The sequence below is a fragment of the Micrasema longulum genome, unplaced genomic scaffold (genome assembly GCF_059751315.1).
Source record: "Micrasema longulum isolate JH-2025_06_02 unplaced genomic scaffold, ASM5975131v1 h1tg001893l, whole genome shotgun sequence".
Lineage (NCBI taxonomy): Eukaryota > Metazoa > Arthropoda > Insecta > Trichoptera > Brachycentridae > Micrasema > Micrasema longulum.
In genome coordinates, this window is record NW_028279067.1 from 151,663 (window position 1) to 168,378 (window position 16,716).

The following is a 16,716-nucleotide window of genomic DNA, read 5'->3' on the forward strand; positions in this document are numbered from 1 at the left end:
AACATTTTCTTAAGTATCTCCGTATGTTAAGTCTTCTTTTTTATTCTCACATGTAACATTAAAAAAAAAAGAGTATATTGTTAAGCGTCTTTGTCCCAGTGAAGTCACGTTATTTTATTAATGATCTTTGTCTATGATAGAAAAAAAAAAAAAAATACTAATGAACATGAAAAGATCATTTACCTTTGGATTTGGATTCGAAACAAAAACTGGTTCGCTAAGGAAACATCTGTCTTCATACCACAGTTTACTTGTTTTTTCTTCAACGTTCACTTTCAGTACCTGCAAAAGAATATTTAAATTCGCGAATAAATAAAAAGCAGAATAACTAATAAACGGTGTAACAATTAATCAATAAAAGGTGTACGATTTGTTTTTTCAATAAAACTCAAACAGTTTAGATCGCTCAAGTCTCTGGGTCAAGTCTCAGGGTCAAGTCAAGTCTATACCCCGTGGCGTCTCGGCTTCTCTGGTAAAAAAAAAATTTCCTTTTGTTGAAATTTTTTGTGATATTTTGACATAATTGTGGCTCTATCTCATCAGTATGCTGGATTATCTCGTTATTTCGGTCTGGAATTGTTGCTGGCTTATTGGCATAGACTTTTGATTTTAAAAGGCAGACCTTGCAAAATATGATTAAAGCAAGCCGCTTGGCACAGTTGTTCACTTGGTCAAACTAAGTTGATTAAGCTCGGTTGGTAACTTCCACCCCCCGCGGGGGGTAGGGGGGCGGGGGTCAAAGTTTCCATCTGCCGCGCGTCAATCTACGATTTAAATCAAAGGCAATTTGACTACCAGGTTATGTTTGGTATTATTTTCGCATAAATAATGGTCAAAGAATTTATTTCTGAAACCATTTTATCGACTTTTCATAGTAAAAATAGGGAAAAAATTGAAAACAGTAAAAAACATGTTTTTTTTGTTTTTGGTAAATTTTTGGTAGACATTTCATAATATTTGAAAAAAAATATTTGTGCCGCGCAGCGGAGTGACGCGTTGGGTCCGCTCGCAGTTAAAATTTCAAAATAGGCATGGTACTTCTAACTTATTTACTTTTCAAAATGATATTTTAAATTTTGAATGCCAATCTAATTTCTTTTTCTAATCGACCCTTCATCGGCCCTTTACAGGGATTGCGCTTGAACAAGCACACGAACAAATTAACGCTCTTATGGAAGGAGATGGTGGTAAGTAGGTTTTCTCTTCTTTTTGTTCCTTAAATGACGAATAGTTTTTTAATTTGTTTTTTTTAAAGGCATGATTGGTTTAACTGAAAATCCAGATGCGTTGCGGAAGTGGCTTATAGCTGGACTGGAATTAACAGACATGATCGAGTCATTTGAGAAAAATTGTTTGAATCTAACAGAAACCTGTCCAAATACACACCATTCTGACACTGAAGCGAACCATGACAAGTTTCTTCAAAATGTGAAATCTCCGGAAAAGACCTTGAGTGAATTTGGTAATCCGTTCCTCGAAGATACCGCGGAACTATATAATATTGATACGAACAAGGTATCTGCTCAAGATGTGGTTGATACTGTAATGAATATTGAGAAGAATGAGGAGGAACAATACATCTTTTTTGCGGAACAACGATTGCAAAAAGGCAAAAGCTTGTTTGACCCATTCAAATCAAACAAATACTTTCTTCTTAACACCAGCATAAAATCCGAAAGCAAATCGAAAATTCAAATGACTGAACTCATGAATGACTGCAGCCTTTTTAGTAAACTTTATGTAGCCACATGCGAACATAAAACAGGAGATCTTGATAAATTTTTCGAGTATGGAGAGTCAGTTTTCTCTTCATTTATACGAGAGTTATCCACTGTAGTGCGTTTAGATTTGGTCTGGGATAGGTATAATGATGACAGCCTTAAAACAGCCACCAGAGTGATACGGGGTACTGGTCAACGCACTAATGTAAAAATAGTGACAAAATTTACGAAAAATTGGTCCAGTTTTCTTAGAGATGAAGCAAACATAGAGGAACTTTTTTATCTGTTGTCTTCACAATGTCATTCTATGGACTTGCCTAGCGGAAAGGAGCTAATATTACGCACGCGGCAAGTGTACTAACCAACCGTATCAGATCTAAAGAAGACATAGAACCGTGTAGCCATGAGGAAGCAGACACAAGACTCATGGTACATGTAGCTGATGCTGTAAACCAAGGCTATCACAAAATTATGATTTGCACTGTTAACACAGATGCTATCGTGCTCGCAGTGCCATGCGTACCAAAATACCAGACTTACAAGAGCTGTGGCTACACATTGGGGCAGGAAAAAAACATCAATTTATCGCGTGTCATACTACTGCAGCCTCTCTAGGTAAATAAATACGAGTAAAACTAAAGTAATATTTTATATTAAACAAGGTTACTTTATAAAATTATTCATTAAATTCCACCCTTCCAACGTTACAAGGTCAGCGTTCCTCCTGCAGCGTTCAAACGTGACCCAGTAAAAATGTAGTAAAAACTAACTTTTATTTAATCCCGCATAATTGTATCTATTTTTTATTTAATATTTCAGGACCAGACATAGCAGACGTCTTGCTCTTGTTCCATGCATTTACTGGGTGTGATACCGTATCCGCTTTTAGTGGAAGGGGCAAGAAAAGTGCCTTTGAAGCCTGGATTGCCTATCCAGATGCAACAATAGGCTTCAAGTCACTTTTGTCAGGACTTATGGAGCAAGCCAAGCCATATATTCATAAGTTTGTCATAACAATGTATGATAGGTAAGCGTAGGACAGAAAATTGGAATATATTTTTAATAAACAACAAATATTATTGTTAAAATCAATAATGAAACTACATAATTTATTTCAGATATTGCCCTTGTACAAACACAAACGGAAGCAGAAAATATATTTTTACGAAAAAGATAGACAGAAAATATGCAACCGACAGAGACAACAGTACATCAGCATACACTAGGGTTTAAGGGTGCCCAGGTTTGGGGTCAAACAATGAAACCGATACAAAATCTTCCTAGTCCCTCTGATTGGGCATGGAAGAAAGAAGGAAGTTGCTGGACCCCAAACTGGACTTTGAGTCCAGTTGCTGCTCAAGCGTGCTTAGAATTGATTCGTTGCAAGTGCAAGGCAAACTGAGGAGCTAGATGCAACTGCAATAAGCGCCAGTTGAATTGCACCGAATTATGCCTATGCGGTGGAAACTGTCAAGTTCCCTTGTAATTGTTTTCTCTTATGTAAAAGTATTAATATTTTTTAATTATGAATCTACTTAACGCTTTTTTTGAAAAAGTAATATCGCAATACTTCTAAAATTGTAGGTTAATAGAGCGAGAAACGCTCTTAAAATACAGCGAGCAAGCGGTCTCAACGCGTCGCTCCGCCGCGCGACATAAATGTTTTTTTTTAAAGTATTTTTTTCTCAAAATGTGTTTAAAAATTATTGTTAATATAATAAAGAATAATGAGACTACTAAACCTTATTTTTTTATTTTGCAAATATAGCAATGCTTCAAAAGTTATAAATGGGTCAGTACCTAAATTATATTTATTTATTTTACAATTGATTTTTTTTTCTGATTTCTACTATTAAAACTTGATAAAATTTAAACTGCTTATGTTATTTAACATTTTACACATAACATAATCAGCCTATAAACGTCCAACATCTAGAGATAAACGCTTTTTGTATGTGGGCGCTCTCAACGCGTCGCTCTGCCACGCGGCATTAATGTTTTTTTTAAAAGTATTTTTTTCATAATTGTGTTTTAAAAATAATAAAACTACTTTATCATATTTTTTATTTTATAAATATCGCAATACTTAAAAAGTTATTTACCAAAAACAAAAAAAAAAAAATTTTGATTGTTTTAAATTTTTCTCCTATTTCTATCATGAAAAGTCGATAAATATTATCAGAAATGAATTCCTTGATCCTGAATTATACGATAATGATACCAAACATGACCTAGTAGTCAAACTGACTTTGATTTAAATCGTAGACTGACGCGCGGCAGATGGACACATTGACCCCCCCCTACCCCCCCGCGGGGGGTGGACGTTACCAACCGGGCTTAATCAACTCAGTTTGACCAAGTGAACAACTGTGCCAAGCGGCTTGCTTTAATCACATTTTGCAAGGACCATTTCGATTAGACCCCTACTAAAAGAAAAAAGTCCAGCCGTGTCAGATCGCAAGGTCATGGCGGCCAATTGATGTCACCGTTTCGAGAAATAACCCGACACCTGAACTTAGATCGCAACAGAGTAATTGCTTCATTTGCTATGTGCGAGGTGGCACTGTTTTGTTTATTTTTTTATTTTAAATTTATAAACTAAGCATCATTGTTTATGTAAGCATCTATTTTATTCCATTTTTTTCAAGATTCTAAATGTATAATATTACCTTTTTTTTCATGAAGTGTAAGTAAGTTTGTGTTTGTTCATTTAGTCAACATAGTTAGGTCTTCGTTTATGACATTGTTTGTTAATACGTTAGTTTGATTTTTACAGAATAGTCCAGTGTTTTCGGCATACATGATAATTTTACCTTTTTAGTTGTACTGTGATAAGTCATTAATATATAAAAAGAACTGAACCCGGCAGCGCTTCGCTATTGCTATATTTGAGTTCTAAGTATTAGATAAAATGAACACAATCGAAAGTTTGATATCAATCATTGTATTTAGTCCAAATTAGATATGTAAATATACATTGTTATTTTTGTGTTTCGGTTTACATCAATTGTGAGGACAAAGAATTTTGATAAATAGGTGTTCGAACATTGTTTTCCTGTCACTGTCTTGCAGATGCCTCCCGATACTGTGTAAAAAAGACAACTGCATGTCAGACCTTTTGTTAGAATGGACAAAATTGACGTTTTGCTGTACTGTTTTCCGCACCCCAAAACTGAATCGATTTTGTTATTTTTTTAGAGTATCAGAATAAAATTAATTAACTTTTTTTTGTACTTAACAAATTGAAGATTTTATGAGCTTTAAACCTTCTCGAGGCAAAGATGTACATTTATCTGAAAACCGCACGTAAATCGGTTCGGTAGTTATCGAGTCCACCGAGGAGAACCATTTGAACATTGCCTTTTATATTTTTTTAATTTTTTTTTTAAATAAAAACCTTTATTAGCATAAACAAACAATACATTCAGTAGAATAATGGAACACTTAAGGTTGAACTTGCCAAAAAAGAGTCTAGCTCTTGTGTTTGGCAAGTTTACAAAATAACATAAAAATAAAACATAAAATGCAAAACCAAATAATAAAATAAATAAAAAATTAAACAATTTTAAAAATTGAGAAAATATAACACTAAAAAAATATTAAATTAAAACACAAAATTTGTAAACACGGGCACATATTAAACATACATCTCTTTTTTTAAAATACAGTTAATGTTAATTATGTCAAGAAGCTTTTCTTTAATTTATCCTTAAATTTTCCGTAATTTATTTCTTGACGTAGATTTTGTGGTAAATTTTTGAAAAGCTTCCGTCCTATGTAAGTATAATGATGTTTGGCCGTGGTAGTTTTAATTCTCGGTAGAGCGAGGCATCCTGTTCTCAACCTTTCCGTAATACGGTCCGATGGGAGGCTCTTATATATATTAGATGAAGATAAAAATGAAGATGACGTTTCTAGATTTGACAAAAAAAACATGGTGCAAGATTCAAAACGTACACCTTCTATTGAGACAGCCTATATTATAGTATGTCGATCATCGTAAATAGATATTATATGAAAATATATCCTATCAACCGACAAATACGTTTTCGATACCCCTTTTTATAACTACAATCAAATTTATAATTACCCCTCCGAAATTATCGTTATCGACGTCAGCAACGATGCAGTAGAAATATTTATATGGTTTACCTGTAAATAAATAAAAAATATTTAGTCGAGTCAGCATTTTATATCATATTTTTATCCAAAAACTCGAGAAATAAATTCGAGTAAACGTATATAACAATACATTCGCCTTACAAAACCTTATTACACAAACATTTAAGATCTTTCATTTCGTAGTTCTGCATTAGGTAGAACCTACTTTTAAAGTGCAATTTTTGTATCAAATCATCAATCATCAAATACTACTTTGATATGATTAGCTTGAACATGCAACTTTAATCTAGTCCCCATACTATAATCACAAATATAAAAAGTCCAAAATAAATTAATTAAATGTCTATCATACAGAGATAATTACCAATTCAATAATCATAATGAAGCGAGAGTACATTTTAAAATAAACTCTTTGGATAGTAGACGACAGATTGCTGACTTAATGTTTCTATTTAAGTTTTTACTAAGACTAAGTTTAATTTATTTCCATGTACCTCTTAAACGTACCCGTCACGCCAAATTATTTAACTGCACCGATGTAAACACTAATGCATTAAAAAATTCGTCCATTTATAGAATATGCAACTTATATAATAATATTATTGGAGCCAATGCGAGTGATATCTTCAACATGAATAAAATTAAATTCAAAGGGGAAATCAGCGACAGCATGCAGGCATTGTCACCGTGGGTGAAAAGTGATGAGTAAATACAATGTTATTTTTTCATTTTATTTTAAATTTACAATGGTACAAAAATTTTATTTATGGTTTTCCAAATTCTATTCTCGTGTAATATTAATTTATTTATGACACATTACGTTTATTGATAATTATAATGTTGAGATCATTTTTAGTCTAGTTTTAAGTACCTATTATAAAATTATGGTATGTGACTAGATTTCAATAAATAAATTTAAAAATAAAATATCTGTACTTAATTTATTTTTATTATAATTTGGTAATCGAGTTACCTATAAAATTCAATAAGTAATGTATACAGTATGTAAATTAATATCTGTCACATCCGAAACCACGATGATCAGTATGAGCAGAGACTATATTTATTTATTTAACTTTTTGTACATAATGTTATTTGTACATAATGTTATTTGTACATTGGCGGGCTTATTGCCAAAGGGCAATTTCTTCCAACCAACCCCTTCCTATATATTGGCATATTAAAAAATATATGTAATCGTTTAAAAATGCAAAAACAAAAATTTAAAAAACAAATGGTTGCTTACTTATGCAGGGGAAAAACCAGGAGTGTCCCACTCCCGCTAGATGCGCGTGTATCACGCGGCACAATTACCCAGAAAACATATATTTATTAGCCTCTGAACAGCCATGAAATTCTAAAACATCTTCACCGCTTCGATTTGTGGATCAGGAAGAGTGGGCGGAAGAGGGGCGCCGCCGCGTGCGGCGCATCTAGCTGCCCCCCCCCCCCCCCCCGACCCACTCCTTTTTCTCCCCTGCAGAAGTAAGCGACCATTTGTTTTTTTTTTCAATATTTTTTTGCTCATACCGATCATTGTGGTTTCCAATGACATTAATGGATTTAACTTACAAACTGTGATTTCAAATTTTGTTTGCTTATCTGCTTTTCAAACCTACCGTCTACCGTCAAACGGGTTTAGTTTGATATTCACGGGGTTTAATAATTAAAAAAAATATTGTTAATGAATCCGGCAAAACATAACAAGGATCATTGTTAAAATATCTGCCAAATAAAATTCATCCGAATATAACAAAAATTTGACGATAATTTTTACATAAAATCTCTAAAAAATAGCACGTTTTAAAAATATATTTTTTTTTATAAATTCAATCCATTTTACGAAAGAAAAAATTGACAGATGACGGATTGCGGATTTATTCCAGTGCTTTACCACGTTGGACCCAGATATAAGCGTGGAATAAGTAACTACGGTCGCTATCACAGCTTTATACCGAGTATAACTTAAGGAATTTAAGAATTTTTAACAATTTCAATATACCATTCATATTCGACCACTACGCCTAGGCATAACTTTAAAATTATAATCGGCGATAGCCGACTGTTGCCTGCTAGTTTTACATTAATATTGATTATAAATTGACAAATTTTATCAGACGAAAATGAGTCTATTTCATATATAAATATATACAGAGCCAATTTAGTCGATTGTTCAACATAGCACGGCCCCAAGAAATAACATAGGGTTATTTCATTAAAATATATTTTTTTGATTATTTATTTTATTTAAACACATGAAACAGTACAACATGAAGCCGACTAATCTTTACTCGATTTTTTTAGTAAAATTTTCACCCGCGAGTAGAAACTAAATAAATGAAATAAAAAAAGAAAAAATAAATAAGTATCTACCCACCTTAATTTTACCGAACCAAGTGACTGGCGCGATACGTGTGAAATTACTCCGTACATGACAGACACAATCAATCATTTTTAGACTATTAACATTATAGATACCTATCTTACGTTTTTAAAGAAAAAAATATTACAATGGTAAATTACCATTAGGTAAATAAATTACTATCTCGCTTTAATTTAAATTGTATTTTTATTGTATTTTTATAAAATAAAATTCATGCCCTTTAATCGCTGAATCAATAAAATAAAGATTATACCCATATATTTTTCATAGTTGATTCTTGGTACTTCGCAGCCAATTGAGCACAGTTCTTCCGAGCGTACGACGGTAAGGCCATTTTTACTGCAGGCTGTGGCCATAGTATCTGGAAGGGTCACCGAGTCTCCATTCAAAGGTAGTACAAACCGCACGGATATGCTTCGCATTAATTCCGAATACTTGGGATCTGTCTGGTAGGTCTGGAAATGTTATCATATTAATATTATTGATCTATTAGAACAGTGGTGGCCAACCGGTAGCTCGCGACCTATATTTTAGGCGCCCGCAAACAAAAAAATGGACAGAAGAATACTTAGTATCGAATTGCAAAGTTTATGTTGTAATTTTTTACATTTGAAAATACATGTCCTTATAAATTTGTGGCTAAAGAGTGTAAGTGTAGCCATGTAAATTTTCAGGTTAGAATATTTTTTTATCTATGGTATCACAAACACAAACATGGCAATAATGCGTGCGTCAATCGTTTACCCCAGTTCCCAGTTGTATAATTATATTTTTTTACGTTGAAAGTTTTGTCTGCTAACATGGGCGATGAATCAGGGCCGTCAAAGAAGACGAAAACCTATCATTCCAATTGCGAATGGGAGGATGAATTTATATTTATCCGTGTAAACGACAAAGTGGGGGAATTATTACACGCAGTCCGATGTATTCAAATATGATTCTACGCTCCTTCTGGACTATTCTTAATTCTATGACTAAAACGCCTTTTCTTTTAATACTAAAACGCTTTTTCTGTTTTAAAAATATTTTCCGAGTAGAAAATTTCTGAAGAAAAGGGCGTCTCAACAAAATGCCCCATATTTAAAAGAATAGTGTTTTTGTTACCTTCATGCTATCCGCATATAAAGCATCCATCAATGCCCCATCCTTGTAAGTACATATGTCAATGATAATATGATTGTCTTTCTCATATTGGTTTATAATATGGAAGTAGAAGAAAGTACTCGCTACAAATTTCTTGAACAACTTCCCGTTCGAGCGACGCACCACATGGAAAATTGTCTAGAAATAACGAAACAGTGCAATTTTAATTTATTGATAACGAGTTGACCATAATCAATTTTAAAAATAAGTAACAATCCTAGAATTCAACATTCCCTTCTCGAAGTAAAAGCATTCAGAAGAAAATTGAAAGATCGTAATTTTTATTTTTCCAAAATCACATTAAATAAAATACAGTTTTACCAACATAATGTATGTTTTACATATAATTTTAAGTTTATACTTAATAATAAATAAATACATAAATAATACTCATAAGATGATATTTTATTTTAAAACCAAAACTTAAAGCACCGTACTTTGTATGCCCTACCCACCTGGCTACAATTTATTTTTGTGAGAACTGAGGTTCATGTTACGTAAACCAATGGGTTAGATTGTGTAATGAAATTGTTACTCTGCAAAGTGATGACATTATAATTCAGTGCCGAAAATCGGTGTTTATATAGTAAATAATACAATATTTTCTGTTTGCAAAACAGTAAAAAGATACAATTTAGTCAAATTAGATACGGTACAATTATGTAAATGCTAATAAATTAAAATTATATTATAAGCAAACATATTAGATACTGTCTATGCTCACTAGGTATGGGAAATACCTGTTCTGAGGTAAGGTCAGTAGGGAGCATTAATTTATTTAAAAATAAAACTGCATATTTAGTCTTAGTAATACGTGGAGATGATTAAAATATAGAAATTTTAAATAAGATGAAAAAAAAATTTAAAAATATAAAAATCTTACAAAAATTATTCAACTGAAACAATCAAACTGTCAAAGTGTATGAAACTGAAAAAAATATACAGGAAAAAGTCCAAGAAAGTAAAAAATCGTAGAAAAATAGTAGACTCCAGATAAATATAATAAAATGTGAAATTTGAAAAAATAACGCTTTTAAAAATACTACACACTGACATAAAAAAATATGACTCACTCATAAACTCTTAATTGCTTCTCCAATTGAAAAACAAACATTTTCTTTTTGAAAAAAAAAACAATTTAGCTATTATACGATTATTGCAAGATGAAAATTATTAGAATAAAAGATAAGGAAGATTGAACCTATCGGACTACAGCAATATTATACGTCAGCACCCTGTGTCAGTACTTTTTCCCTTTAAAAAAAATATTTACTATACTTGTATATCGTAAGTCCGAAGACGGCAGATAAATCTGGGCGCTTTGTAGGGTTTTTGGATGATCCCAATTCCCATAATAAACAGTTTATCAAAAAAGCAAAACAATAGAGATACGCGAATGGTAAATATCTATACTGTGCAAAAAACACTACTCTGGTACCATAATCTAGGTAGAATGGGAATACGTTTGCATACAAAAAAGTCAGACCGCGTGATTGCTACCGACCCCTCCAAACAAAGCAATAGCTGGTCGCCAGCCATTTTCTTTACTCGTAGGGGCGTCTTGTATTCACAAAGGTTGAAAAACGATGTTATGTATTTTCTTCCAAATGAATGGTCTTGGTATGAAAAATTTAATAATAGCTTTTTTTATTAATATCCCTACAGAGATGAGGTAGATTTTTTTCAAATTCAGGATTATGGATATTCGAGCGTTTACAGGGCTTATGACCTGTCATTGGCTGGGTTAAGTGGCCACTTTATGTACTACAACATTCCCATTCCGCTTATTAGCGAATATCGACACAGGTAACATTTTTGATTTTTGTATATATGTTATTAAATGAGAAACCATTCACAAGCGTGTTGGAGCGCCATCTATGTATTGATATTGAAGTTAAGTATTTTTAATTAGCATATTACTTTATTTTATGTATTTAAGACTCTTCCGAATTAAATTAAGTACTAGTAATCGCCTGCAGATGACTCTGCAATTTATTTTTACTTATATTTTGACCAGATCTTATTACACAACATTGAATGTTGTTTAATAATAGCTGTTGGAAATACATTATTTAAAAAAATAAAACCTTATGCTGACAGCACAAATAAGAGAATAATTAAACAATAGTGTATCTACCTTGTCCAGTGTCCACTGTAAACCCCTAGCGGACTTTTTATTGTTATATTGAGTTCCGGCGATTTGAACAATAGAAACTTTTAGAGGCTGCTCAATAATTATGAAGAAGTTTTCAGTCATTCCTAAAACAAAAATGATAATAACGAGACTGTCTTTATTACGCTATGGTGTGTAGCTTGTGTGTGCCATTTACTAAAGTGTAGGTACATCGCGCCGATGGCACGTTTTATTTGCTCATTGTGTGATGGTAATTTTTGGGAAATCCTCAAACATAATTAAATGTGGTTTTATATTAATTTACAAAACATTACTTTTAAATAAAAAAACGTTTTTATTACGAAAGTGGTGTGATTTATTATTTGTGTGAAACTTTCATTTTAGAAACTCACTATTCTCTCAATGAAAACATTTCCACAATATTTTTTTTAATATTTTCTTTTCATTATTTCTTATTTGATTGACATATTTCAAATCTTTATTTTAATAGCTACTTTAAAATTTTATTTTTTTTGAAAATATAAATTTAAATTTTTGTTTAATTTCGTTGTATTTTTATTTTTATCTTCTTTTGGTTGCATTTACGAACGCCCACAATTTATTTTCTAAACTTTAATTTAATTGTATTTTTTTTCTCTCATTTTCTACTTTAAAATTTTTTTTTAAACAATTTTATCCAGTTTTTTTGAATTTTTTTCTTTCTTCTTGACACATTTTTTTTTCAAAGTATCAAAAATAAAATGTTTATTGTTTTATATGTGTACTATATTATGTCTGTACTCTTTTATTTGAATCTTAATTATAACTAATGTCGAAGCACCCGATGACAAACTATTATTTAATGGTTCATCGGGACATATGTTTTAATGCTTTATGTATTTATTTTTATAATGTATTAATATTGTACAAATATGTGTATTTTATTAAATAAAAGCTCCATAATAATACAAAAAATAATGGATATGCATAGTGGTGGGGCAACAAATTCCTATGCGGCTCTATTGGCCCATTCATGGGTAGGAAAAAGAGTTTTTCTACGGCGGCGCTGGAACGCGCTAGCGAGCGGAGGAGCCCTAAAGCTCTTCTGATATATGTTAAGTAGACTATATTTTTGTTGATATAATGCAAACAATGTGGGTATCCTCGCTATGTGTCAATCGGTCACAACCCCAGCAAATGAGATGGATTAGGAAGGGATGCCACTAACCTTATCTTCGTTCTCGATAGACTTGCCGAATCCAACATGATACTTGCGAGCGGCACTTACACAATGGCAGGTCCCGATCTGGTGCTCAACACTGGTGGTTGGTGGAAACAAAGTTTTATGATGCGGCACACGTTCAACGAAATAAATGCGCAATGTACGACACGAGGTCTCAATGTGGCGGGTAATCGAAGGATACTGATGTGGTTGTGGGTAAACAGATGTAGAAGTTGTGACAATACTTGACCTATGCATACCCACATAATTCGCAACCACATAATATTATATTATTTAGGCTTATCTCATTCAATAGATATAAGGATTGCATTGTTTCCCATAGAGAAAACATAATAAAGTACACACATAATTTAAAATGGTCGGACTGGTGCTATTGTAACCCTGTGATTGCCACACAATCCCAGTTTCTTTCATGTTTTGATTATTGAATTTTAAAACCTGTTTTTTTTTTGTTGTCATTTTTGTTTGTCAGTTTTTTGGAATGAGGATTTTGACTACCGCAACCGTTAAATCCACGAGATTAAAGCTTAAGTAGTAATACTCACCAAAGCTGTGCATGTACCCTGGATTCATGGGCCAAGAAGCGAGAACTTTAGTCTGTATAATGGCGCTGTCAAACATTTTCCCTAAAAATATGTTTTTTAAATAATACAAGATTTTTACTGGATTATTCTACTACTCATTCGCTTATTAAAAATTTAAGTACAAAAAATTTAAGTTATTTTATTTTATTATGTATATGAACAATATTAAATTATTTTTTTGTTATATGAAGATAGGATGATCAGTTTTACGCTTCAGGTGTCCAGGGACTTAAAATTGAAATATTTTTGTGTGAAAAAAAAAAACAGGTCAACCATGCCGGGAATCGAACCCTGTAGGCAAGCGCTGACCATTACACCACAAGGCCGACAACCAAAGATAGTTTTGATAAAAGATTATTGTCATGTATTATAATTCTATTTGACCAATTTATCGAAATTATATAAAAAATTATATGTTACCATCTTCCGAAAAGGGAAACCGAACAATGGTGTATGCGGGGCCTCGCAATGTTATAGATATGCCAGTGTTATACACATCTCCTGTAAAAAAAATTGCGATATTATAATTGCAACATTTTCAAAGCGGAAAAATGCCAGAAGCAAACTAAGGAAGAGGAAAATAGACAGAAAATATAAATTTAAATAAAATGGATAGCTGGAAAATTATATTTCAGCTATTTCTGAATAGAGATCATTGCAGGAAAATGAGCACATCGAACATGTACTCATCAATACAAGCTTTTCACCTACGTCTAATGCTAGACGTTAGTTTCACAAAAAATAATTAAATCGTTAATATAAAAAAAAAAACATTTTGCTTCGCGCGAAAAATTCAACGCCCCGCCTCTCTCCGTACCGCGCTTCGTCCTAACTTCAAATTTTTTTGCATAATACCCACCTACTCGAATTATTATCTCCCAAAAAGAAGTACATACACATATACGCATCAAGTCTCCCCAGCCCGTCTCCACTCCACCCACACCCGCGCAGTTTCGAAATTTTAAACAGCACGAAGTCGTTACCGTTATAAAAGAACACCAAAAACTGAAGGTGTTTCCACAACGGAGTAGCAAATTAAACTAAAACAGTGCCATAACCACTTGTATCTTTTAAGACATTAAAAAAAAACGGGAAAACTTTTCCGTTTTAAAAAACTGTGAGCCTACGCCATTTAAAAACCACTGCGTTTCAAAGGAACCCTGTTTAAATTTTGCTGGGCGATATTTTTTAAGTTTTTGACCCATCCATCCAGACTCCATGCAATATTATTAGAATTTACATAAAGTAATGAGGCACTTAATCAGCTCACAACTGCTTTGAAATGCCACCCTTTCCTTTCGATCCTTTTTGATAATAATTGATAATTAGCACCTAAATCATACACATACCTTGAATAATGAATACGATATTTCGAAAAGGGTTTTATATTTTATATGATAAAACATTGATAAAGTAATATAAAAGGAATGCCAAGTTTACTAAGTGGCTCAATTTTTATGCTTGCGCTGACAATTTATTGTACGAGTATATACAATTTTGATAATTTAGCGTGGGTAATTTACTATAAATTTAAAATTAATATTAATGTTCATATAATATTTATTCCATAATATAGAGTTCGTAAATTTAAATAAAATAATAAAAATTAAAAAAATGATTTGAAAAATTAGTATTTTTTTGTCTCTTAATTTAAACAATTGAGCAACTTCAAAGCGGTAAGAGAAATGAGAAGCCAAAAAGATTATTTTATAAACTTAATTGAGAAAAAAAAATGCAAAGGCATGTATTGTATTGAAGCAGTCTCATAACTGGAATCACTTTGTGAATTATTATGATTGCTGTTTTTTTATATTATAAAAATGTATGAGCTTCATACCATTTTCATCAATGTGCGGATGAGCGCTGTGTGTAACAAGGCTGACGTGTTGCGATAAATTAAGTGACTTGGTCGTCTCCAGGTTGTCCGGATTTATCCTTAAAATATATGAAATATTATGCAGATGTGTAGGTACTGACAGATAACCAATAAAAGAACATGGCATTTTATATATTGTGCACATTCTAACACTAACATTCCTGGATAAAACTTATTCAAATTTACGCCTTACTTTAAGAGATTTAATTTTAAATTCGAGCCGAAACATAAAATTTGTCCTTACACCTCTCGCAGTAATTTGTATAAATAATAATTTACGGTTAGTATTTGTAATCAATCCAATATCGCATGAATTATTATTAATTTATTATGAAAATAAAACTTTGTTATTAGTGTTACACAATTTTTATTATTTTACAAGAACACTACTACAGTTTCGGGAGAGCACTCCTCCCATCGACGGGTGATATGAAACTAATACAGTAAACACAGAATATTGTTCTGTAGTAGTGTTCTTATAAAATAATAAAAATTGTGTAACACTAATAAGAAAGTTTTATTTTCATAATAATTTAAAATGAAGTGTTACGAAGTGAATGCCGATTCAATTAACAATATTATGTTGGCCAGTACGGCAAAACAGGCAATTATGTATAACAACTTAATGTGTAGATACACAACTATTTGTTTAGATTTATGACATTGTGAACAATATTCTGTGTTTACTATATTAGTTTTATATCACACGTCGATGGGAGGAGTGCTTTCCCGAAACTGTTGTAGTGTTCTTGTAAAAGAATAAAAATCGTGTAACACGTATAAAAAAGTTTTATTTTCATAATAATTTATAATAAAGTGTTACGAGGTGAATGCTGATTCAATTAACAATACAATATCGCATGAATGACTATTTTTCCATAGGTCAATTTTGCTACTAGTCAATTTGGCTGTTAATGAATTTTAAATACATTCGGTCAAATTAGCGATCAGTCTATTGCATTTTATCTTCTGTCGGTCAATTTAGCCATCGGTCTATTTTTCTATAAGTCAATCTCGCTGTCAGCTAGTTTCATATAGTCAATTAAACTATTTATTTTTTTCTACTGTAGATCAATTTACCTATTTGTCAATTTTACTCACAAACATTTTTGATATCAGTCAGTTAAACTATTTATAAATTTTATGTTTCGGTCGATTTAATTATAAGTTAATTTGACTGGAAATGAATTTGACGTACACTTAGACAATTTTGCCTTCTATCCTAATTCTAATATAAGCCTTCTTGTTTAATTCTATCCGTTTTACTGTCAGTCAGTTTTACTGAATGAATTTTACCCACTCTCGGTCAATTTTACTATCAGTCACATTTTACAGAACAATAATTACATATATATGGTTTTAAAACAATATCATTGTTTGAATACCTGTGAATCCTGGTGTTTTCACTTAATGCGTACAGTTCATCTCCATACGGGTACACGGATATTGTTGCGTTGTCTGACATGCCAGTTCCCATGTTAAATAATACTGAAAGTCTAAAACATTTCATTTAACAAATAATTTGAAATGG

General features: G+C 32.0%; 1 protein-coding gene across 1 annotated transcript in view; it reads right to left on the bottom strand.

Moving 5' to 3' along the window:
• LOC148273633 (carotenoid isomerooxygenase-like) overlaps window positions 1–16,716 on the bottom strand; it is a 30,476-nt gene that overhangs the window by 4,636 nt on the left and 9,124 nt on the right. Inside the window, exons 4-12 of the mRNA XM_088238424.1 lie at window positions 16,571–16,681; window positions 15,147–15,244; window positions 13,730–13,810; window positions 13,271–13,351; window positions 11,507–11,628; window positions 9,331–9,507; window positions 8,480–8,681; window positions 5,812–5,873; window positions 184–282 (exon numbers count right to left, since the gene is read on the bottom strand). Coding sequence (XP_088094550.1) covers window positions 184–282; window positions 5,812–5,873; window positions 8,480–8,681; window positions 9,331–9,507; window positions 11,507–11,628; window positions 13,271–13,351; window positions 13,730–13,810; window positions 15,147–15,244; window positions 16,571–16,681 — 1,033 coding nt within the window. The remainder of the gene's footprint in view (window positions 1–183; window positions 283–5,811; window positions 5,874–8,479; window positions 8,682–9,330; window positions 9,508–11,506; window positions 11,629–13,270; window positions 13,352–13,729; window positions 13,811–15,146; window positions 15,245–16,570; window positions 16,682–16,716) is intronic.